The sequence below is a fragment of the Crocodylus siamensis genome, chromosome 1, assembly GCF_052110815.1.
Source record: "Crocodylus siamensis isolate JL-2025a chromosome 1, ASM5211081v1, whole genome shotgun sequence".
NCBI classification, from domain to species: domain Eukaryota; kingdom Metazoa; phylum Chordata; order Crocodylia; family Crocodylidae; genus Crocodylus; species Crocodylus siamensis.
The window spans coordinates 67050951-67075092 of record NC_143395.1 but is presented as its reverse complement, the minus strand read 5'-3'; the positions used below and the strand labels follow the sequence as shown (position 1 = coordinate 67075092).

The following is a 24142-nucleotide window of genomic DNA, read 5'->3' as shown; positions in this document are numbered from 1 at the left end:
GAAGAGAAGTGTTTGGGAAAGCAGTGACTTAAAAAGAGATATGGGGTCATGATGGATAAGAAATAACCATGAGCTTTGCAGTATGACGTAGGTTGGGGACAGACATTCAAAAAGCCACAGCCTGAATTAATTCAATTACTCCAACCTGCCTAGATTGAACCAATTTGCAAATGAATAAATGTTCAGGAAATGTAGGCACAAGCCCACAGTGGTTCAGGCCAAAAGCTGGGGGGCACTATAGCAGCCCTCAGCTGCAGGGAAGCTGTGCTGGTGAGGGGGTGGCCAGCCCCAGCAGTAGCCTCCAGTGAACTGGCCAGGGAGGGGTTTAATTCTTTCCTTTTTGTCCCAATAGCACAGATGTGAGCCTTTGTCTGCCTGGTGTTCCCCCCTTGCCACTGCAGCAGCAGGGGTGGAGGGTGGCCAGATGCCGGCTGGTATAGCCCCCTGAGGCCCTCTCTAGTGCTGATGTCGCTCACCACATGCAGTCTGTGGCAACTCTGACCACCCCACAGTGTAGCCCCCTGGCCAGGAAGAGGCTTGAACTCTCCAGGAAACCAGGAGAGGGGCTGCGGGCCCAATCATGGTCCCTGCTGCAGCCACATGGGCAGGGGTACAGCCAGAGGCTGGCTGGCTTGGCCCCCTTAGGCAAGGGGCAGGGAGGGGGTTTATTTCCCCTGTCCCTCCCCTCCCTCTGGCATCTGGTGGCAGGGAGGGGGCTTATTCTGCTGCACAGCCCACACAGGGAGGAATTGGTAGCAGCAGTGGTCAGGGTGGGCAGACGCTGGCTGCGGTTCCCCGGGGGCAGAGGGGGTGGTAGGGAATAAACCCCCTTCCTGCCTCCTCTGCCTCAGGGGGCCATGCCAGCCAATGTCTGGCCACACTCATGTTCCTGCCAAATGTCTGGCCACACTCATGTTCCTGCCACTGTGGCAGCGAGGGGGGAGCACCAGGCAGACCCTGAGGTGGGTCCATGCTGGTGGGACAGGGAGGGAATTAAACTTCCTCCCTGGCCAGTTCACTTGAGGCTACTGCTGGGGCTGGCCGTGCCCCTGCCACTGGAGCAGTGAATGGAGAAATGCCTGGCAGGGTCTGCTGTACCCCTGCCTGTCAGACCCTGTTGGGGTCTGTGCTGGTGGAACAGGGGAAGGAGGGGGAAATAAGCCTCTTCCCTGCCTCCTTTGCCTTAGGGGAGCTGGCATCTAGCCATGCCCCGTCCCTATTCTGGCTAGGGAGCTGAGGGGCAGGGCCACCCCTGCTCCACTGGAGCAGAGAGCACAGCCCAGGGCTGCACAGCATGCAACTGAGCAACTCTGCTTTAAGTTAAACCAGGAAAGGGTCTGGGACAGAACTTGCATAAACCGATTTGAGTAGTATCAGACTTAACTCACTCAACATTCAACCAGGTTTATCTCAAACTGGTTTTGGCCATTTTGAAACTGGTTTATGTGCTCAGAACTTCTGTTCTGTTACAGGTTTAAACCAGTTTCTGATCACTTATGTGTAACTTCTGTCCCTAGCCATAATGGCAAAAGTAACAAGTATGATCCTTGAACATAGTGGTAAAGGAGTATCAAATAACGATAGGGAGATGGAATTACCATTTGTGTATAGGGTTAATTAAGCTATTTACTAGAATACCATGGCAAGTTTTAATATGCACACTCTGAAAAGGATATGAGTAGATTGGAGAGGGTTTATAAAAGAATGATTTGAGATTTGCAACGTCTGTCTTATGGAGAGAAGACTGAAGAAGCTCAGTTTATTTAGTTTGTCTACAATGAAGTTGAGTGATGAGTAGATTAATATCCCTTACATGAGGAGAACATTTCTCATAGTATAATGCTTTTGATTTAGCAGACAAAGACACAACAGAAACTAAAGCAAAAGAAGTTCTGACCAAAAACAGTTTGTTCATTGAAATTAATCAGTTAACCTTAGGAGCATCTCGCCTCTGTCTGAAAGATTTGCTCACACTCTATTAGACATTATGGCTTGATTTAACTGTGGGAGGTGTGGTTGGGATTCTTGTCCTGCATAATGCAAGGAGTCATCTTAAATTAATGAATTGGACCCTTTTGATTAAAATGCATGAAAGCCAGTAATGTAAGGGTGATCAGGGCAAGAACCCCTCTGGCATTCAGTAAAGGAAGTGTGCTGGAATGAAGGCAGGGAGTTTGAGGCTTTGGCCACATGAAGAGGAAAGTTGTCAGGAAGTCTCCTTGTCAGCCACACCCTCCCTTCCTATGGGAAAAGCTCGCGATAATGATTCAAGGAGAGATGTTGGAGCCAACAGCCAGTGAACCCTTCCCTGGCCCTTTAGTCATGCCAGCTAGGGGCTTTGCATGGTCAGTTGCCATATGAATCTATCTGTGGGGCCAGGGAAGGGTTAACCTTGCTACTGCTGGTAACATCTCCCCTTGCAGCAGCATCCTGCCCTTGTCATGTCCCACACAGCCAGAGCCTCTAACCTCCTGCCTCCATTCTGGCACCCTAAGTTGCAGATGCTGTCAGGTACGTCTCTGCTGCCCAAAAGACAAACTCTGCCAGTTAGGCCTCTAGTGAAAGCTATCCAAGTGCTAAATTTTAGGGTCTTGCCTTAAGGTCTTTGCTGACTCTAATGCTTTTCCATATATATATATATATATATATTTTAACTTTAAAGCCTGAAATACTCTTGTTCAACTGCAGTCCTTTTTAGAATATCCATTTATAATCCCTGTTAGAAAATGATAGCTTTTTGCCTGATTAAAGTTTGTACCCTTGTTTTAGGCTTGAGTCATTATTGAGCAATCTTTCCAGTTGCTGTAGAAGAGGCTTTACTGAAAAACACTGGTTTAAAGAAAAATTAAGGTAAAAATATAAACAATCAGTTGAGTCACATTTTGTACTTAAATAAAATGACCTGAGATGTCTAGAATAGTCCATACTTGGGGATTGTGGCTAAATATTTTGGTTATTGCTATGGTTTTATAATCTGTTTTATGTTCTTTCTTACTATTACTATTTTCTCTATTACTTTTTATTATCTACGTCCAAGTAACTACAATTTATCCTAACTGGATTTAGATTAACTTTTGACAGTCATCTAAACTTTAAAAATGCTTTTAAGATTTGAACACAATTCACTTTAAACCTGAGCTGTATTGGAAATATGTCAGAAATAATATTTTATGCATATGGAAAGAAAAATATTTTAAAGAAGGATCAGATAATGCTATTGTTCCATTTTTTTTTCTTTTGGAATGAATATAGTAATGACCAATTTAGTATTAGAAAGAAAACTGGGACTTCAGCAATAAGACTATATGGCTTTTCATCAGTGGTGTTATCGTTTGACTTGAATTTTATTGAAAATGTGGATTGTATAAAATGACTTTCCATTTGTGGGACAGAGTTAAGTTTGTTATAATTACAGCTACTTCTCGCTTAAAGTTGTAGTAACGTTCTTGAAAAATGCGACTTTAAGCTAAATGATCTTAAGCGGATCCAATTATGTCACAGTAGTTACATACTAGCAGGCGGTGGGCAAACAATGTTATAACCGAACATTGCGCGACTTTAAGCGAGTACGTTTTCTGATAGATTAGCGATGTAATAACTGGGACAGCGTTAACGCTGTGAGGAGTACCTGTACTGTTATTGTATCTTTGTTCTTCCAGAACCTTCCTAGTCCTCCATGAGCTGCATTATTTACAGAAACAGATTGCCTTGATTTTGTTGATCTGTTAGGCCCTCTTGGTTTTAAAAAAGACCAGATCATGTTTCCCAAAGTTGAAACATGCAGGAGTTTTTGCAAGGTAGAGCTTGCAAATCTTGCTCCTAAAATCAATGTAGGGGAAAGGGGGGGAGTCCATTTGGCTATGTTCTAGGTTGGACCCCAAGGCTCATAGACCACACGGGCAGTCTTGGTACTGTCACTTCAGCTCCATCAGCTTAATGGTGAGCATGCCAGCAGCCACTAGTTTAAATACTGTTACGTATAAATGCTAAGAACAGTTATGGGTGACTATTGTGTTTATAACCGCTGTCTTTTAAACCTATTTTTACACTAGTCAGAATTCTCAAAGAAAATATCTAGTGTATATGCAAGGAGTCAGCTATGAATTGAAGGGCAAAGAAGAGTTGCATACTTGGATCTGTTAGCAGTTGTAAAATAACTAGGCATTTTAGTTATTGCCTGTCCAGCAAAAAGACAATGCTGAAGCAGCCTTTCCGGTGTCAGGCGAATATTTAAATTTTTTCTTTTTAGTAATAATTGTTCACTTGACTCTGGAAAGTCTGTTGTAATGTTGCAAACATATTTTCTCTATTGAGGTACCAGTTAAAACAAAATTGAAGTGCAGTCTATAATTTTACTCCAGTGTCTTGGTGGTTGTATGTATTAGACTCTTCTTTAGTGCCTGCCATTGTTAGCATTGGGGTAATACTTGACCACTTTGCATGACCACAGTCATCCAGACATATGAGCATTAGCTCTATGAGCAATTGCACAACACAGTGTTTAAAATATTACTGTTTACATTATAGATTTCTTTTATGTTCAGATGATGCAAACCAGATGAAAAGAAAGATTTTGTTTCTTAATTTGGTCAATAGAATAGACTATAGTAATTGTGAATTTGGCAGGTTTATGTAGTTTGTTTAATTTCATTTTAGTCTGTGAAAGCCAACGGTAAGGATGGCTAAATACACTGAGTTTATCAAATCTCTTTAGATTTGCAGGGTTTATACGGCATTGGGAGAAATTAGCACATATGGACGAGGGGGTAAAAAGCACCCTGTTCAAATTTGCTGATGACACTAAGATGTGGGGGGACGTGGGCACACTGGAAGGATGCAACAGGCTACAATCGAACCTAGACAGGTTACAAGGGTGGGCAGACGAGAATAGGATGGGTTTCAACACAGACAAGTGCAAGGTGATGCACCTGGGGAGGAACAACCAGCACCATACCTACAGGTTGGGGAACTCCCCTCTTGTCAGCACGGAGGCGGAAAAGGATCTTGGAGTCATCATTGACTCCGAGATGAACATGGGCCGGCAGTGTGGGGAGGCATTTAGGAAGGCCAACCGTACCCTGTCATGCATCCACAGATGCATCTTGAGCAGGTCCAAAGAGGTGATCCTCCCTCTCTATGCGGCACTGGTCAGGCCGCAGCTGGAGTACTGCGTCCAGTTCTGGGCGCCACACTTCAAGAGGGACAGCATGGAGAGGGTCCAGAGGAGGGCCACTCGTATGATCAGGGGACAGCAGGGCAGGCCCTATGAGGAGAGGCTAAGGGACCTGAACCTGTTCAGCCTCCAAAAGAGAAGGCTGAGGGGGGATCTTGTGGCCTGTTATAAACTGTTGGGGGGATCAGCAGGCATTGGGGGAGTCACTATTTCCCCGTGCACCACCAGGAGTGACCAGGAATAACGGTCACAAGCTGGCAGAGGGTAGGTTTAGGTTAGCTATCAGGAGGCGCGACTTCACTGTCAGGGCGGCTAGGATCTGGAACCAACTTCCAAGAGAAGTGGTGCAGGCTCCTACCCTGGGGGTGTTTAAGAGGAGGTTAGATGCACATCTTGCTGGGGTTGTTTGACCCCAGTACTCTTTCCTGCCATGGCAGGGGTTGGACTAGATGATCTGCTCAGGTCCCTTCCGACCCTAGAAACTATGAAACTATATAGCAACAGGCATATTTTCCCTCTTTTAGCAAAGCCTCTTCTCCCTGTGTGAAGTGTTCTACTAGAATTTCTAATAGAAGTATTAGTGTGTGCTTGTGTGTGTTCACATGTAAGTATTGCAATAGGGAGTGTATCTATATTTTGCAGTATCTTATCACCGTTCTCATTGGAAAATATCCCATTTGGAGTAGTAATTATAATCTGGTAACAGTAGTCACAAAGGATTGCATTTTTAAAAATAATATAAAAAGCTATTTTCAGACTTGTTTTCTTTCATTTTCTTTTTGGGAGACTTAGTGCTATTCTTAGCCTCTTTCATAAAGGAAGGGGAGAAAAGCATTGAAAACATGACAAGCCAAAGCACTCTTGATTATAACTGAATTGCCTACTTGTAATTAGTAGCATTACTTACAGAGTATCTGCAGTGCAATTGCTTCATTTCTTGAGTAGAATTAATTTCATAGTGTACTCTAGAAATTCGCCAAAGGGGGGGCCCAAGTCAAAAAGAAAATCGTCGGTACTAGTACTGTATTTAAGATTTTAGCTCTTGCTTTTTATACAAATAGTTATGTATTTTTACTAAATAAATGTTAAATATATCTGTTAGAATCAAATTTGTTAGTGTAGCAGTTTACTACAGAAAAGTGGTTAATCTTTTTTTCACTCCAAACAGAATCCAAATAATGGCAAATTATCCAGTAGTGACTGATTATCAGGAATTTATCATTCAGTTGGGGAGGCAGTAATGCTGGCAGGGAATAGAAACAATAGTGATTTAAACCATAGTGCTGAATTATCCAATGCACCATTTAACTAGAGTTTACTGTAGTAATATTAGAGTCTTTCAGTCATGAAATCACTGAAGGATGGGCCACCTGACCTCTGCAAACTCTACAGAACCTGTATTACCAGTATCATCCAGTGTTATGGATAGTTAGCTAACTGAGGAGTCTGAAGTCTTGGTGGAGAGATGCAGTCTCCTACACCTTGCCTCTCACTTTTTTTTTTCTTTTTTTTTAAATAATGCAGCTCATATCCACTTAAGCCAGGGGGAAGGCAATGTTTTTTGGCTGGAGTGCTGAAAAACACCACAATGCCTACCTTGGAAGGTGCTGGAGTGCTGGCATGGCAGAAAAACAAAATGAGGGCAAGGGGTATATGGCAGGATGCCCTGCTTGTCCCTTGCCCCACAGCCCGGGCTCTGTGGCTGCCAGCAGCTACCCTGGCTCTGGATAGCTGCTGGAGCCCAGGCTGCTCCCAGCAGGGCTTGCAGCATCCCGGCTGCCTGCTGGGAGCAGCCCAGGATCCGGGTTGGCAGCAGCTCCCCAGTACTGGGGCCGGCCATAGCCGGGAGGCTCCAAACAGCTGCGCTGAGCTCCAGCATCAGCTCTGCACCAGCACGTGTAGGCAAGCCTCAGAGTGGGTGGTGGGGGAGGGGCCTGAGGGAGCACAACCCTGGTCTCTCCCCTGTTCCCAGCTTGGAGGTGATGAGCCCAGCGCAGCTGTTTGCACTCTGCCCGCTGCTTGCTGCAGCTGCCCAGAGGCCGGGCTGGCTACAAACAGCTGTGCTGGGCTCATCACCTCCATGCTGGGAGTGGGGGTGAGACCAGGGTTGCACTGTCTCAGGTCCCTCCCCCACCACCCGCTCTGAGGCGTGCCTGCATGTGGTGGTGTGGAGCTGATGCCGGAGCCCGGCACAGCTGTTTGGAGCCTTCCGGCTGCAGCCGGCCCCAGTACTGGGGAGCTGCTGTCAGCCAGGATCCTGGGCTGCTCCTAGCAGGCAGCTGGGATGCTGCAAGCCCTGCTGGGAGCAGCCTGGGCTCTGTCACTGGCAGCAGCTACCTGGAGCTGGGTCTGGCCATGGGATGCCAAGCAAAATGGCCTCGCGTGTCATGCTCGGCACGCGTGCCAGGGGTTGCCAACCCCTGACTTAAGCTTCCCTACCTCTGGTAGCCTTTTTTTCCTTCAATCCTTTTCCCAGCATCATTGGTACTTGATCAACAAGTCATCTTCAGTACAATATTACACTTGTGAAGTGATACCAAGGAGGATTGTTCCGTAACAAGGATTTTGGAAACAGAAATTTTGGATTGTTTTATAGTTTCATAGTTGGTAGGGTCGGAAGGGACCTGAGCAGATCATCAAGTCTGACCCCCTGCCATAGCAGGAAAGGGTACTTGGTCAAATGACCCCAGCCAGGGGTTCATCCAGCCTTCTTTTAAAGACCCCCAGGGTAGGAGCCTGCACCACTTCTCTTGGAAGTTGGTTCCAGATCCTAGCTGCCCTGACAGTGAAGTAGTGCCTCCTGATATCTAGCCTAAATCTGCCCTCTGCCAGCTCATGTCAGTTGTTTCTAGTCACTCCTGGGAGTGCTTGAGGAAAAGGGACTCCCCCAGTGCCTGCTGGTCCCCTCTGACTAGTTTGTAAACAGCCACTAGATCCCCCCTCAGCCTTCTCTTGTGGAGGCTGAACAGGTTCAGGTCCCATACCTTCTCCTAGATTTGTTACTTGCACTGCACTTCTAGAGTCTTCTGCTTCAGGCTTTTTTTTTTGTAACTGCTTCTTCAACTTCGTGCATCTTGCTAAAACCCCGTTTTTTATCAGGTCCTGGCCTAGTGTTTTCTTCTGCACTAGAAGTCTGTGTTGAAAACCATTCAAGAGTGTAACCCAAGAACAAAGTAACATTTAAAAAAAGTCTAGTCTCCTACTGAGTATGTTTCAGGAAGTATAGGGATCAAGTGACATGTTGCCTTAGTTGAACTCTACTAAAATCTTTTCTGCTTTCATGTCCAAAATGTATAGAGGCATTAGCTATATGTATTATGGTTGACATTGTACCTTATTTGGTTTGGGACCTGATTCTCTGTCTCATTCGCATTCTAACCCTAAATGTAACATCTCTCTCTCAAGTGTTTTTAACTGCTGTTGCTCTAATGATATAGACAGGTATTAATCTGAAACATTAAGAATTTGCAGGAAATTTGCAGTGCCACAGAAAAATATAGTGACGTGTGTGCAGCTAGTCAAATGCCAAGTCATTCAAAGAGCAGCCTCTGAGAGTACATGTACCGCCAGTGTTCCACAGGCAGTGTACTAAGATCACAGTATGATTGGGGGTGGGTGGGAGAGGGAGCAGAGAGGGAGAGAACAGAGGATCCTGTCTCTAGAGATTCCTGAGGATAACTTGTAAGACAAGCTCCACCTGAGGCCAGAAACTTCTGTCCCAGACCCCTTCCTGGTTTAAGTTAAATCACAGCCCCCCAGCATCCCAGCCTGGTTTGCAGCCCTGAGCTGGACTGTGCTGTCTGCTCCAGAGGGTAGGGCTGGCTCCACCCTCTGCTCCCTAGCCAGGGCAGTGAGGGCTGGCTCAATGGCCCCCACCCAGGCAAACCCTATCTAGATGAACACCTTGCTGGGGTCGTTTGACCCCAGTACTTTTTCCTGCCAAGGCAGGGGGTTGGACTTGATCTGCTCAGGTCCCTTTGGACCCTACAAACTATGAAACTATGGGGGCTTGGAGGGATCAGAGGCTACTCTTAGCCCCCCAACTCCCCCCAGCGAACCTACATCCCCATCCTTCCTGCCCCTTCACCCATGTGGGACTTTCTTTTTCAGCTCTAGCATTAGTGAACGCTGGTAAGTGGCTGCACCTTGAGCAGCTCGTGGAACGGGAGTTCAGAGGGCTGGCTGGTCCAGTGAGGCAAAAAATAGCTCAGTTTGAGGGGGAGGAAGAGATGAAAAGAGCAGCCCTGGGGCTAGGGCCAGTTACTGGGTTTTCTCAGCCCCAGGGCTGCACAGGGAAAGTGGACAGAAATTTGACTTTTTAAATCAAATAATTTTGATACTACGTGGATCTAGGTTTATCTTAACCAGGTTCTGCAATTTTTAGACTGGTTTGTGTGCATGAAACTCCTGTACAAGTTTAAACTGACTGCCAGTCACTGAGACCAGATTTTGTAAGTGTACAGTCAGCAGTGGGACGAGCTAAATTTAAATCAGATGGTCATTTTGAATCCAATTGAACCATCCCAAATGTCTGTAGTAGCAGAAATGTCTACCTCAGTTTCTCATACCGTATGTGGTAATGTGAGTCATTACTGAAGAGGAGTCTATTGGCAAGTAATGGAGAACAGAATCCAGAAATAAGTAAATATTCATTTGCCATGAGTTGGTAACAACTGACAGTTCTACTCCAAGAAGAAGAAAGGTCATTTTTTAATAGTTAGATGTGTGGGAAATTTCTTTTGCTTCCCAGAAACCTGAAACAGAGAGAGAACATAGAGGATCCTGGAGTAGCCTTTCATTAGTTCTCAAAAGCCACAACTTATGAACGGAATGAAACAGTAGAGTAAGAATTAGGAACCTGGACTGAATAAGATAAATTTGGGCAGCTGTGCTTCAAATGTCATGTTAACCAAAGCACTGGTGCTTAAGAAATCTTCAAGTTTTTAAATAAGTATTAATGGAGAAAATAATTTAAATAAAAATTACCGAACTGGCTAATCGAAGGAACTCAAATTCCACATACAGTATCACTACCATATGGCATTAATTTGTAAGTAATAAATTACTAGAAGACCTTAATTTAATAACAGTATTGACTAAAGAAAAAGATTAGATTAAAGGTATAAGAGCTGTATTATCATGTCTGTGTTTGTGATTTTTATTGGATTATTCTCCTATCCAGTTCCAGTTTTGAGTATAGCAGCTGCAAAATGGATTGATACATGACACATGATGCTTATAGGGTTATGTATAAAACATGTTTGTGTCGTGTGGGCTTTTTTCAGTTGAAGGGACAGAGATGCATCCTCATCAAGTCTAGGAGATAATGAAGCATGTAAACCAAACTAGACTTGGAGCACTCTCTGCTGGATGATCCATGAAACAGCGCTACTAATATTAATGGGGAAGTTGGGAAAAGTAGAGCTAAGCCAAGAGAGAGGGCAGCAAAACAGGGTTCAGATTTACCATATACCATACACAGGATATAGCATATACATTTGACCTAGAAAAAAAGACTTCTCTCATCCATTAGGGCATTGCATAGGAGTTTGTTTCTTTTGTATAAGTTCCTCTTGTTTCTCCTTAGAGAAAAGGAACTAAATATTTATGATAAGAAATTCCATTTTCTAAAACTATCTGTGCAAAGAAAAAAGCATATGGAAGTTAATGTTTAAGAACTACAGTGTTCTTCCTGCTCCCTATCCATGTACTGTGTGAGCTTTATATATATTTGTAGTGCTGTCCAAAAGAAATTATAATACATATCTTAAGAAATGTAAAACGTGGAAAAATTGCAATTTCTGAGAGTAAAGCTTCTTAAAAGCAATTGGCAGAGTGTGTTGTGGGCTTTAAAATATGTTTTTTAAAGAATCATATTAATAAGAAATATTCACCTGGAGGTTATCGTATAGCAGACACCCCTGGTGCGTGCCCGTGCGTGTGTGTGTGTGTTGCTGTGGAATCTGCTTCTCTCCCTCATTCTGAGCCATCACCCTATGAATATATGATGTCCTATAACTGATCAGATACGGACTATTTAGGACTGAAATGGAATGGAGACCTAGATATCCAGATGACAATCCCAGTGGAAATTAGTAATTCATGATATCTGAACATTAACAATTGATCTTGGACTTCAACTCATGAAACAAAATAGCTTCTTTTTTTTTTTTTTGGTCTGCATTGAGCTCTGTCTAAACTTGAAACTTCAGTTATACTGCCAGTAGATACATGTTGGAGATGTGATGCCCTGCAGACAGTGCTTGGTCACACGTTTTGATTATGCGTTGTAATTTCTTTCCAAAAATAATTAATAGTAACTAGAGTTAACATGGCTTTGAACACAGCATGGATACCTGTGGTAAATATGTGTTCTCTTGGGTATATCTCCAAGGAATTCAAACGGAATCCTTTTCAAATTGCATTCTTATGGTGGGCCTTATTAACAGTGTGCAAAATTATATTGCTGCATTGGAGAAGTAGCACATCTCCAAAGGTTGAAATCTAGTACAAGGACATGGCACAGCTGGCATATCTTAAGAGAGTCATGTTTATTAGGCTTAACTGCTTCAAAACATTTCATGCAATTTGAAAGAAATTCTCAGAATATTTTGGTAGCTAGATTGTTGCTCACTGCACACTTTTCTCTTTTATTCTATCCCTTCTTCTTCCTTCCTGTCTTTTCTTTTTTGTGATGTTAATTCAATTTTATGTGTACAGTTAATGTGCATGTTTTTTTCCGATTCTTAATTGCTATTGTTTAATGGATGCTTATCTTGCTGGGATCCTATGACCCCAGTTGACTTCCTGCCCTTTGGGCAGGGGGCTGGACTCGATGATCTCCCGAGGTCCCTTCCAGCCCTAATGTCTATGAAATCTATGAAATCTAATACAAAAACAAGAAATTAATTTGCTTGTATGTAAACTATAGCAAAGCAATTTAGATTAAATCTCAGAAAAAAAATCTTCAAAACTGTAAGATCAGCTTAATGGAAAAAGCTGCTTATGAAACCTCTGAAATTTTCATTGGTGGGTTTCAAAAAGAGGTTGGGTGCAGATCTGTGCAATAATTAAGGAATAGCAAATCGTGTATTTTTGCAGAGATTGGACTGGATGGCCACTGAGGTTCATTACAACTCTGATTTATAAAATAAACAGAGTTCTTCATTTAATAGCCCGTAAGCTCATTTTACAGGAAACCCCTGCTTAGCACCATCATGGGATGGTGTCCTTAGGGATGGCTGTGTTACCTCTAAGGCCCCTTAACCATGCCAGTTCAGCCCAATGGGCACCCTCTATTCTTGCCCACCATGTCTTGTTGGAGTAATTGATATAGGGACTGCCTTTAAGCCTATCTGAGCACGGTCCTGATGGATTTTCCTGGGCCCCATAAGTCTTGTTTCAAAATAGATGTCCCTGGACAACCCAGCCTTAGGGGCTCCAACCGCCCCTTTACCACGCCCCAAGCCTTGCAGATGGTACTGGCGTTGTCTTGCCTAGGCCTCATTATAATTCAGCCCCTTGTTCTCACTGGGCTTTCCGCGGTCCTGTCTTGGCGCTGGGCCCTCTGCAGCCCTGTCTTGGCACCGGGGTCTCCACACTGCAGTGGGCCCCCAATGATGCCGCCTCCTTCCCTAAATAGCCTTATCCAAACCACCGGTTGTTATGAAACGGTAAACAAAACATAAGCCCCTGGACTATAACATAATACGAAAGACAAGGGTGTGCTCTGCCCCTTTAAAAGCATCAAACTTCATCCTCGGTACTAAGTATCTAGTGAGCAAGGGTACTGGCGGAGCTCATGGAGCCCCATTAGCCCTGGGTGCAGCATATTAAGCCGTTCCTGTGTCACTGGGCACTTCCTCCCTGGAGGCTATTTCCTCTCTGGCTGCCAGGGGGGAACTGAACTGTCTGGTCCCAGCCCTAAGGTTTATATGGGTGTAGGAACCTGCCTCTTCCAGCCAGTTAACCAGCTGCAGGTGTGGCCAATTCCCACATTGTCATGGCAACCTGCACCTGGGATCTTATCTGGCCTTTTGTGTTCCCTCCCTGAACAACCTCTGCTCTAATAGGAGCAGGCACCTTAGTGCCCTGCAACATGCTCTTAGTTGGTTCCTGGAAAACTGACCGTTAAGGAAAATGAGCGTTAAGCAAAACTGAAAGTATTTGATGACCTAAGTTGGTGACTGGAATTGTTTTTAATGACCTAAGATGTGACCTCAAGCTTTATAATGAAACTCACTGAGCGCTAAGTGAAATCAGGTGTCAATTTCAAATGAGCATTATAGCAAAAAAGCGCTAAGTGAAACATCGTTAAGCGGGGGTTGCCTGTATCTATCCAGAAGGCACATCTACATGCGCATATTAATGCGGAGCAATAAACTGTGACACATGTTATACTGGAATTTATTGCTCCAAGTGCTTTATTTCCACGTGCACTCAGGACTGCCCCGGGTCCCACACTTCGGGGGCCCCTGCAGAGCTCGGTGGAGCAGTGGCAGCATGGAGCCGGGCAGAGCAGTGGCTCCATGTCCAGCCTCTTGCTACCTTCCCTGCGCCGATGTCGATGGCAGCTACAGCTTCTCTGGGGCCCTGGGGCAGGGCTCTGCATGGGCTGACTTGCCCAGGGCCCTGCACCCTGCTTGGGTTGCCTCTGGGCACAGGAGGAAAGCCAGAGCCTGCTGACTTCCCCACCCCAGCCAGCTCCAGTGTGTGGGGCTTCCCCTCCCAAGATGTGCGAGTGTGGAGGCTCTGCATGCACAGTGGGGAGCACTGGTAATGCAGACAGCCTGGTGGGGGCTGTGCTTTTTGCCATGATGCATGTCACTGGCTGGAGCAGAGCACAGGTGACCTGAGCATCCCTGCCTGCTGCTGCTGGAGTGACCGGGATGCCAGGGGAGCTGAGGAGGTCCCCCTGGCGACTGCTACAGCGGCAGCACCATCCCATCCTCGTGGGTGGAAGGGATGGGTGGAGTACAATTCATTAGTGGGAACTGTGGGCCAGATGAAAGTGCCTGGTGAGCCAGATGTATTTTGCCCACCCCTGATTTATTCCATGCTGAGAGAAAGCTGCTGCATTGTGGAAATGACTTCCAAAAATCTCAAAATATGAAAATACATTTTTAAAACTTTGGCTCAGATTTGATATTACATAATGCATTGTTGTCTGAAGAAGAAATGATGGTGCCCTCAACTCCTAGGATAGAGGGGTATTTTTCCCCCAATTACTTGAATGTTTTGATATTTGATTTCTTTTTGTTCCTTAGATATCTTACAAGTAACATCATGTGCTTTTTACACAGGGCATGGCTTTTACTTTGGAAGAGAGACAACAGTTGAATATTCATGGACTACTGCCACCTTGCTTTCTTAGTCAAGAAGTCCAGGTTTTAAGGATTCTCACGAATTTTGAAAGACAGGCATCTGACCTAGACAGGTAAAGTACTGCTAACTAACCATATCCTTTTTCCCAAGTAATAGTTCTGTTGTTTTATTTCTTTGTCTTGGTATTTCAGAGGGAAGGAATATCCTGGATGGTTATGGACTGATGCATATTTTTCCCTGTTTTACTATTTAATTATTCTAATCTGTTTACAGGCATACCTCGGAGATATTGTGGGTTCGGTTCCAGACCACCGCAATAAAGTGAATATTGCAATAAAGCGAGTCACACGAATTTTTTGGTTTCCCAGTGCATATAAAAGTTATGTTTACACTATACTGTAGTCTATTAAGTATGCAATAGCATTATGTCTAAAAAAACAACGTACATACCTTAGTTAAAAAATACTTTATTGCTAAAAAAACGCTAACCATCATCTGAGCCTTCAGCGAGTCGTAATCTTTTTGCTGGTGGAGGGTCTTGCCTCGATGTTGATGGCTGCTGACTGATCAAGGTGGTGGTTGCTGAAGTTTGAAATATTGTGAGAATTACCAAAATGTGACACAGAGACACGAAGTGAGCAAATGCTGTTGGAAAAATGGCACTGGTAGACTTACTTGATATGCAGGGTTGCCACAAACCTTCAATTTGTAAAAAGCGCAATATCTGCTGAGCGCAATAAAGTGAAGCGCAATAAAACGAAGTATGCCTGTACTAGTAACATCAGTTTACTAATATTCAGCTCCAACTGCTTTTCTCAATTTAAATCAATTTATTGTATCAAAAAATCGATACAGGAAATAAGCAGCAGGAGCAAATAAACTTCCCTGAGACAAAGTTCTGCGTTAAGAATAACATCCTTAATATTAAGTACAAGTGATGAGAAATATAGAACGTATCACACACAAGTGTTTTTGTATTTGTTTTGTTTTAAATTACTGTATTAGAAGGGAACCTTTTCAATTCCCCAATCCTAAAAAAGCTGGGCTGGAAGTGACCTGAGGAGGTTACCGTTTCTAACCCCTTAATGATTTGGATGATTTGATTGCTTGGATGAAGGAGTAGAGGTAGTTATTTACTTAGATTTTAAAAAGACCTTTGACACAGTGTCACACCAAATTCTTATAAATAAACTAAACAGTTGCAATGTAGATTATTACACAGTCCAGTGGGTGGAAAATTGGCCTATGGGACGCACCCAGAGCATGGTGGTGGATGAGTCAGTTTCTACCTGGAGAAATGTGGGCATTGGAGTCCCCTAAGGCTCTGTACTGGGACCAGTACTGTTCAGTATCTTCGTTAGTGACTTGGACAAGGAAGTAGAAATTACCCTGTCCAGGTTTGCAGATGATACCAAACTATGGGGGTTGGTAAACAAACTAGAGGGCAGGGAGCAAATCCAGGTGGATTTGGAGAGGCTGGGGAAGTGGGCGGAACAGAATAGGATGCAGTTTAACAAAGGTAAGTGCCATGTGTTGCACCTAGGGAGGAAGAATCATCAACACTCCTATAGCCTGAGAGGTACCATTCTAAGCAGCACAACTGTGGAAAGGGATCTCAGAGTTGTAGTCAACTCCAAAATGAACATGAAAGCTAACTGCACTCTTTCTTGCATAAGTAGGTGCATCACAAACAGGTGTAGGGAGGGGATACTTCCTCCCTATGCGGCATTGATCAGGCTGTAGCTAGAGTACTGTGTCCAGTTTTGGGTGCCACATTTCAGGAGGGATGTAGATAACCTGGAAAGGGTTCAGAGGAGGGCAATGTGTCTGGTTAAAGGCCTACAGAAAAAACCCTATGAGTACCGACTGAGGGACCTGAATCTCTTCCTGAATCTCAGCCTCTGCGAGAGAAGGCTGAGAGGTGATCTTGTGGCTGTCTACAAACTCATCAGGGAGGGACAAAACTTACACTAAACTTAGAAACTATCTTACTAATGATCCCACTGAAATGTGCAAGATTAGACGATTATTAATTGTTCTCCTCAATCAAATAAAGTATCTGTAATTTAGAACTACATGAAATCTACCACATAAAAATCAAGGGAACCTGCCTTTTAAGTTTCATGTTCTCCCAGAGAACAGGCTCTTCTCAGGGGGGGCGCAGGCCAACAGCAGGCTGTCAATTCAAGGTGGGCCTGGCAGCACCACTGGGCTCTCCCTGGTGCTTGGCGGGCAAATTGGAGGGGGGCTGTGGTGAATTTTGGGGTGGCACTAGCCCCCTTCCCGGTGCCACCACGTCATTCCTGCAGCAAGGCTGGGGCCAGCGGCAGCATTGGACTCTTCCTGGTGCTCGAGGCAAGCGGTGGCTTTGGGAGGTGGCCTTCTTCCACCCCCAAAGTTGCTGTAGCCCTCCTCCCCCACAACTGCCTGACGGTGGTCTGGTGGCACTGCTGACCCTAGCTTGCAGCAGCAGCCTGTTGTTGTTCCACGCACAAATCTGGGGGCCCATGACCCCGGGGCAGCTCCACAGCCCTCCCAGGGGGTCATGTACCAGCAAGGGCTGTACTCCTGTGCTCTGCACCCACTCACAGTTCCTGCTGCCTTGCTGCCTGCTGCAGCCCAGGACCTCTGCTTCTTCCTGCTCACCCCAGTCCCTGCAGGAGCAGCTAATGCCAACTGCCTGTAGCTGCTGGGCTGCACCATTCTCTGAACCTCCTGGGGCTCTGCTTCTCCCCACTCACCCCAGCTGCTGCAGTAGACCCAGGAGCAGCTAATACCACCTGCCTGTACCCCGGCACAGCACAGCCCAGGGGCTCGGGTGAGTGGGGAGAAATGGAGCCCCAGTTGCATGAGTGATTTTTACCTTGCATAGGAGGAATTTGGATAGAAAAAGGGTGATCACATAAGAGTGAATTTGCATATATGGGATCTGCATAAATCAAGGGAAACCTGTAGTGCAGTTTTCCTGAGGAACCCCAAACCTTCCCTTTGGGAGCAGTTCCATTTTCCTGCATGAATGATCTATGTGCAGCTGTATGGATTGGTTTTTTTCAAACTGCCTAGTGACTTGCTTTATATCATTGCTTGTGGCCAGATGTAGAAAAGAATGCAATACAAATAACCTGGAATAACTGGGAGCATCCAAGGAGAGCACTTTCTTTACTTCTATAGCAAGTAGAAGAGGGGTCAAAAGAGGGAAGATGTCTCCTTCGTAGGCTACATCTGTTTAATCCTTGCTGCTTTTGTGTTTTCCCCTATGTATGGGCCTGCTACTTTGCCTAGACTCTGTGATGTGAATGACTGTTTTAAAATGAATGCATCATTCTTTGATCATAACTATTTTTAGAAGGCTGTGTGAAACACAGTTCTGTAGTTAGTCCTCACTGGACAGAGCTTCCACTGAAATCCATTAATGAATTTGGCTGTATAAGAACTGTTGCCTGCTGGCACACATCTGTAAGCATGTTATCAGGGTCTGATAGAGGGCTATAGACCCCCTTCTTCCTCTCCCCCTCCCCTCTCCCTCCTCCCAATGAGTCCTTGCTGTTCCATGGGATTTGCAAAGAGCCCTCTCACCCCTGCTGCCTTTTGAAGGTCTGCTGTACTTGCAGCCCTTTTGAAGTTCTCTGCTGACAGACAGCCTTGTCACCCTTGCTGCCAGGGGGTAGTGGCGGGGGCTGCTTGGGGAATCTCTCCTCTCCTCCTTGATCAGCCTTTCCACTTGAAGCTGCTGGCATACAAGTCTGTCACTGTTGCTGTGGAACAGCCATGGTGACAGGGCTACAGTGGTGGCAGGGCTTGAATGGGCAGCTGAGACCATGTGATCACCCTCTGTACCTCTGTGGACCAGATTGTATTGGATGGTGTTGTACATTGCTAAGCCATGATCTAGTTCCAAAGACAGATATAGTGTTGTCAGATGTTTTTAGGTTTTTTTTAATCTCAGCATTGTCTATGGGTAATAGCAGATGATATTGGTGTTATTAGCCTGGCTAATGTCTCTAGCTTTTAGGACATACAGCTCTTAAAGCCTGAAAGATGTTTGCAGGGGTCCAACAAAGGACCTAAAGACAGTTTATAAAATTTAATGTGGTAAATTGTTTGTCAAAGCTGCTTGGATAGAAAACTGGGTGGTGACAGGGAGACTATTATAATTTTGCATTTGTGGAAAGCATTGAATTTTCATTGGAACAAATGAATATCCTCAAACAGAAATATTTCAAATTAAAACAATTGTTTCAGTTTGGAAATGCTTCTGTCCCTTATGTCCAAGTTCTCCTCTATGAGTTGTGCTCCTTGGCCAAGAACACTTCCTGCAAAATGTTTTATCAAGGGCAGACTTATACCTAGCAAATTTGGTGACCTGGGCAGAGATCACAGAATCATAGGAAAGTAGGGCCGGAAAGGACCTCATATGAAGACATTCTAGCTGGCCCATTGCTAAAGTCAGGATCATCCCTGACTAAATTATCCCTTCCAGCCAAGTGTCCTAACCTGCTTTTGAAAATGTTTCTAGGTAGCCTGTTCCAATGTTTAGCCAATTTCATGGGAAGTTTTTCTGGTATCCAGCCTAAATTTCTATTGCTGCAATTTGGGACCATTGCTCCTCATTTTGTCCCCTGCAGCCATAGAGGATAGTCTCCCCATCCATTTTTATAACAAATATGTGAATGGTTGAAGGCTGTTTATCACATTTCCCAAGAGGTAATTCCAGTTTCTCTAAGTAGCCTGTTTCAGTGCTTGACCACTACCCTCATTGAGCACCATGATCCAATCAATTATGTATTCACGTCAAATACAGTTTGCTTATCCAGTGCATTTCCTTAGTTTGTTAATGAGAGTATTGTGGGAGACCATGTCAAAAGCCTCGCTAAAGTCAAGGGGGACTGGGGTGCCACAGGCGCTTAGGCACACAGTTGTTAGCCCAGAGGTTGCAAGCTGACAGCTCAGCCTGTCAGATTCTAACAAATCTGTGAATTCTGCTAAATACCTTTGCAAAAGGACATGAAAAAGGAAAGGAAAGGTCTCCCTCCATACAAAGTTTGTCACCTTGTCTTAGAAGGAAATCAAGTTGGTCGGGTGTGATTTGCTCTTTGGTGAATCCGTGCTAGCTGTTCCTGATCACGTTCTCCTTTAGCTGTTTCGCAATAGATTCCTTGACATCCTGCTCCATGATCTTTCCAGGTATGATGGTCAGGCTGACTGATCTATAATTTCTTGGATCCTCCTTAAAGGGAAGAAATTGAAACTGTGGCCTAGTTTTCTCTTTCATATTTGCTCTTTTCTAATCATCCAGAACCTCACCCAGTCTCTGCAAGTTGTCAGAGGAGAGCCAATGGCTCTGCAGCTTCCTCAGCTAATTCTGTCAGTACCCTAAGGTGAATTCCATCCAGCCCTGCAAACTAGAAAACATCTAGGTTTTCTAAGTAATCCCTAACTTGTTTTTCTATTCCTTTCGAGAAGGAGCAGAGAGCCAATCTTTGCTGTCAACTGTACTCAGTATCAGGTAGATGACTTCGTAAGATTTCTCCGGATTATACATAATTAGATAGCCTTCTGCATTCAGTAAAGGATCTATACTTTTTTTGGTCTTTCTCTTCTGACATATTTGCAGAATCTCTTATATTGCTTTTTAGAGTTTTTTGCATCCCTTGCCTGTTGCATCTTAAATTGGAGATGTCCCCGATGGGCCGCCTTATATCACTCCTGGGAGCTCTGCTCTCCTGTTTGGTGGCCAGTCCCCCTGTCCGGACCAGTTTGTCTCCGTGGGTGTTCGTTCTCCCGCGTCACCAAACCCCGCTCTCGCCTGCCAGGACTTGGTGTTTCCTTAGTGGGGCGGGGCTAGTTCACGGGTCCCTCGGTGGCCCGGGCTTGGACCGCCAGTTGCACACGGGGCTCCGCCACCCCTACACCCTGGCCTCACGCCACCTCTGGGCTCCACTTCCCCAAGCCTGCTCTGCTGTTTCCGCCGGCTTCTACCGCGGCTTTCTTACTTGATCCCACAGTCCTTGGGATACCACTACCTTAAGGTCGACCCCCCCCTCACAGTAGCCTGCACCGGAGCCTCAGCTGTCCCCTCTATAGACCCCATGCCACAAGCCCTTCACCCGGTGTGACTCTCCCCACACGTAGTTACTAACTATATTGCTATCCCTCCACCAGATCCTTATTAGCTTGGAACGAGAGAGGAAGGGATTCCCCCTTAGTGGCTCTCCAGTTGCCCCACTCCTGTTTCTTTACCCGACATCCACTGGTCTTGGTGCCCTGATCTCCCTTCAGCCCGGTGATTCTTGGTCCTTCGCGCCTCTTCGGTGTGTCCCGCACCCACCGTCTTGGAACTTACTTCGGGCGTCCTTGGACTCCTCCTGGGTCATCCCGATCTTCTGTCGCTCACCCGATCCGTTGCTTCTGGCATGATCCGCTGGCGTCCCTGTCGTCGGGCTTCCTTTCTGGGTTGCTTCTCCCTCCTGCACTCCAGCTCGGCGTGGCCTGTCCCAGGGATCCCTCGCCATAGCTTTCCCGGCCCACTGCTTGATTTCCGGGTGATCCGCTGCCTCCGGAGTGGCGGCTGCCATTTTTAAATCCCCTTGTCAGCATTCTACGCTGCTGTCAGCTGTTGGCCGCTGCTGTAAAAAGATGCGGCTAACGAGCCACGCTAGTTTTCCCTCCGGATCTTCCTCTCTCCTGTCCTGGGCTTCAGGTAAGTGTCCCTTGTTACCTTGGCCCCTGGGACAGGAGACATTCGCCAACTGTGTCTGCAGCCTGTTGCAGTTTTCTGGTATGATTGTCGTACTAGGTGAATATTGGTTTTTGCTGCTGTCTTGCAGTGTGCTGTGGTTTGGGATGTCAATAGTTCATGCACTAGGAGCAAACCAGTATTAAGTATATGTTTGCATTTCTCATATACTAGATTTGTGAATAGGTAAGAGGTTAATGAAATATAATTCTCTTTTAAATTCTTAATTTGGAAAATCTTTTTCTATGATTTTTGTTAGTGATTTGATGTTTCAGTTTTATCTCTAACAGGTACTGGACTTTTTGGATAGGCTGGCATATAATATCTAACTTGAATATATTCATATTATTTTTAATTTGTTTCATGTTGATAAGTGAAATGGGAAGAAGATTGTTAATGTATCTGCCCTTCTGCTTGATTTGGTTGCATCTTTTTAGGTTTTATTGCTCTGAAGGGTTATGTTGCTTTTACTTACAAGAATATAGGAATATGAGGGGAAAAAAGCCTCCCAGGAAAAGAAGCCCACTTTGTGCAGATTTTTCATTATTTCTTACCTTGAGTATTATTATAAAAACTATATTCTTTTCTAAACGTGTATACAACACAGGACATAAAAATACTGTGGAAATAATAACATATATTTAATGTCAGTAATATGTTCCTGGTGTAGGGGAGTGGATTATTTTTAAGGTTATTTATGTGAATGTAAAAGATGACTCAGCCTATATTACTCTGTTCTAATCTAAGAAATGTATAGTAGTGTTACAAAAAGAGAGGTCATGCCTTATAGTGACAATGATAGGTATGAATATAGCCACTGAGCTTCAGCTGCACTGTGCCACATTATGTATTATGTCCATTAAGCGTGTAGATCGAATTCCTAGTTGCAAACAAATTTAGTGCTTGATTTCTTGGGAGTCCTGTATGCAGGATAAAGGAGTGTTCTAAAAATGAAACAAGCACTTCAGAAAAACATTAACTGTAGTTCAGTCAGAACTGAGGACAGAACTTTCTCTGAAAGGGCAGGTACACTTGGGCACTGTTGAATGTGCATTAGGAATGGTGTCTTCCTATATACCTATATCTTATGCCACCCATTTCCACAAAGACAAGTCCCTCATTTTCTTGAAGTCTGAAGGACTGGAACATGTTTTGTTACCTCTAATATCTCTTGGGGTAGATAGCTTTTGATATTCTATATTTTTCCTCCTTCCATGACAACATCAGCTCCAGCAAAAAGTCAGGATATTTAGTGGAGTAGACCTCTGTACTAGTCCATAGTGGCATCATGTCTCTATTGAAGTTAATGGGAGTTTGTTATAGATTTCAACAGAGCTAGGATTTCTCTTCACACAGTTTGAAGATATAATCTAGCCACTGGATTTGCAAGATTATGCCAGCCATTATTTTTACTGAATTTTTTTGCAGGAATTATCTAGTAAATAATTAAATCCACTCTTATTTGTGGATAAAAATATGCTTCTTTTGGCTGGTATTTTATTGCAGTCGAGCACATTCTGTTCAGGATAGCACTTTATAAAATATAATTTAGTCCATATTTTAACTTAAATATGATTTAAATTGTGATAACATTTTATGTAATACCACTTTATATGGACCTGCCACAGAAGGCATAATTCTGAAATGTATTGTATGGCTGTGCTTTGTAGATCAGATAGATGTTGGCAAACAATTCTTCATGTGTTAAACAGTGTAGTATATTGTATTTCAAATGCATTTGAAGGAAATGCTTCTGCTTCTTCCAAATATCTCTTCAGGCCTGAATTACTTAGTTGTTTTTACCTGTCAGAAATAAGCTATTTCATATTAATGAAGTTTTGCTATTTCTAGAGGGGGGAAAAAACCAAACTCAGTAGTACAATACACAGTGGATGTGTGTTAACATGAAATTAAAAACATAGGGTATGCTTATAATGGGTTTATACATATAAGTATTTATAAGCATACGTATTTTTTTTTTTTATTCAAGCACAAATGTTTATATCCAAGGCTGTAGGTGAGCTGTTGTTGAGTATTAATATCTGTCACATTTGACTATAGATATAATTACACTATAGTCACCTTTTGAAAGCATTTTAGTATATAGCTTGCATATAAAAATGGCTACGTTAAAAACGTCTTAATCTAGTACCAACAGTATTTAATGAAAACCGAAAAATGAACTTGAAACATCTTTTTGTGGTTAAATACAGATTACAAATTCAGTTTGATTTCCAAATTGGAGTCTTCCAGGAATTGTTTTTTTAAAAATTCCTTCTCCGGAAAATCTCACAAGAAAACAGGATTGGCCTAAATAGTAGGATAGCAGCATGAAAAGATCATTTGGAGGTTTTAAATAGCACCAGTTGATTTCAAAGAAAAACATAATAATAATAAAAAGGATTAGTGTTTGGAAACCTAGATACTATTTCATTCACCTGGATTCCATGCGTGCCTGAGTACTCCAGCATAAACCAACACAGTTCGTGCATAATAAATTCTCCTTGTGTCACTCTTCAAGAATTGTGGAAATGAATTGCGTATCTTCAAAGACACATTTTTTATAAACTAAGGTATTGATCATAATTAATTATGAATGAGACAGCTTCAGAGTAAATGCTAGGATAGTGATAATTTCAGTTATGAATGATTTTTTTGAGTAAAGATTTATTTTTTTAATTCAAGAGAGTCTAAAGATGCATGTTACTTAGACAGAGATTGGTGGGATGACATATATGGATGCTTCCTAGTCTGTATATGGAAAATGCATTTGAAAAAAATTTTTTTTTCCAAAAAATGAGAAATACTTTTCTCACCAGGAGGGTAGTAAAGCACTGGAACAGGTTATCCAGAGAGGTGGTGGAATCTCCATCTTTGGAGGTTTCTGAGACCTGCCTAGATGAAGCCTT

The 24142-nt window shown here is 44.0% G+C and overlaps 1 protein-coding gene across 2 annotated transcripts in view; it reads left to right on the top strand.

Moving 5' to 3' along the window:
• ME1 (malic enzyme 1) overlaps nt 1–24142 on the top strand; it is a 297390-nt gene that overhangs the window by 34116 nt on the left and 239132 nt on the right. The window contains exons 2-3 of one of the 2 annotated variants that reach the window (XM_090035726.1): nt 2770–2850; nt 14476–14609. In XM_090035726.1, coding sequence (XP_089891852.1) covers nt 14479–14609 — 131 coding nt within the window. In that variant the 5' untranslated portion in view covers nt 2770–2850; nt 14476–14478. The remainder of the gene's footprint in view (nt 1–2769; nt 2851–14475; nt 14610–24142) is intronic. The other variant, XM_090035718.1, reaches the window with a different exon arrangement.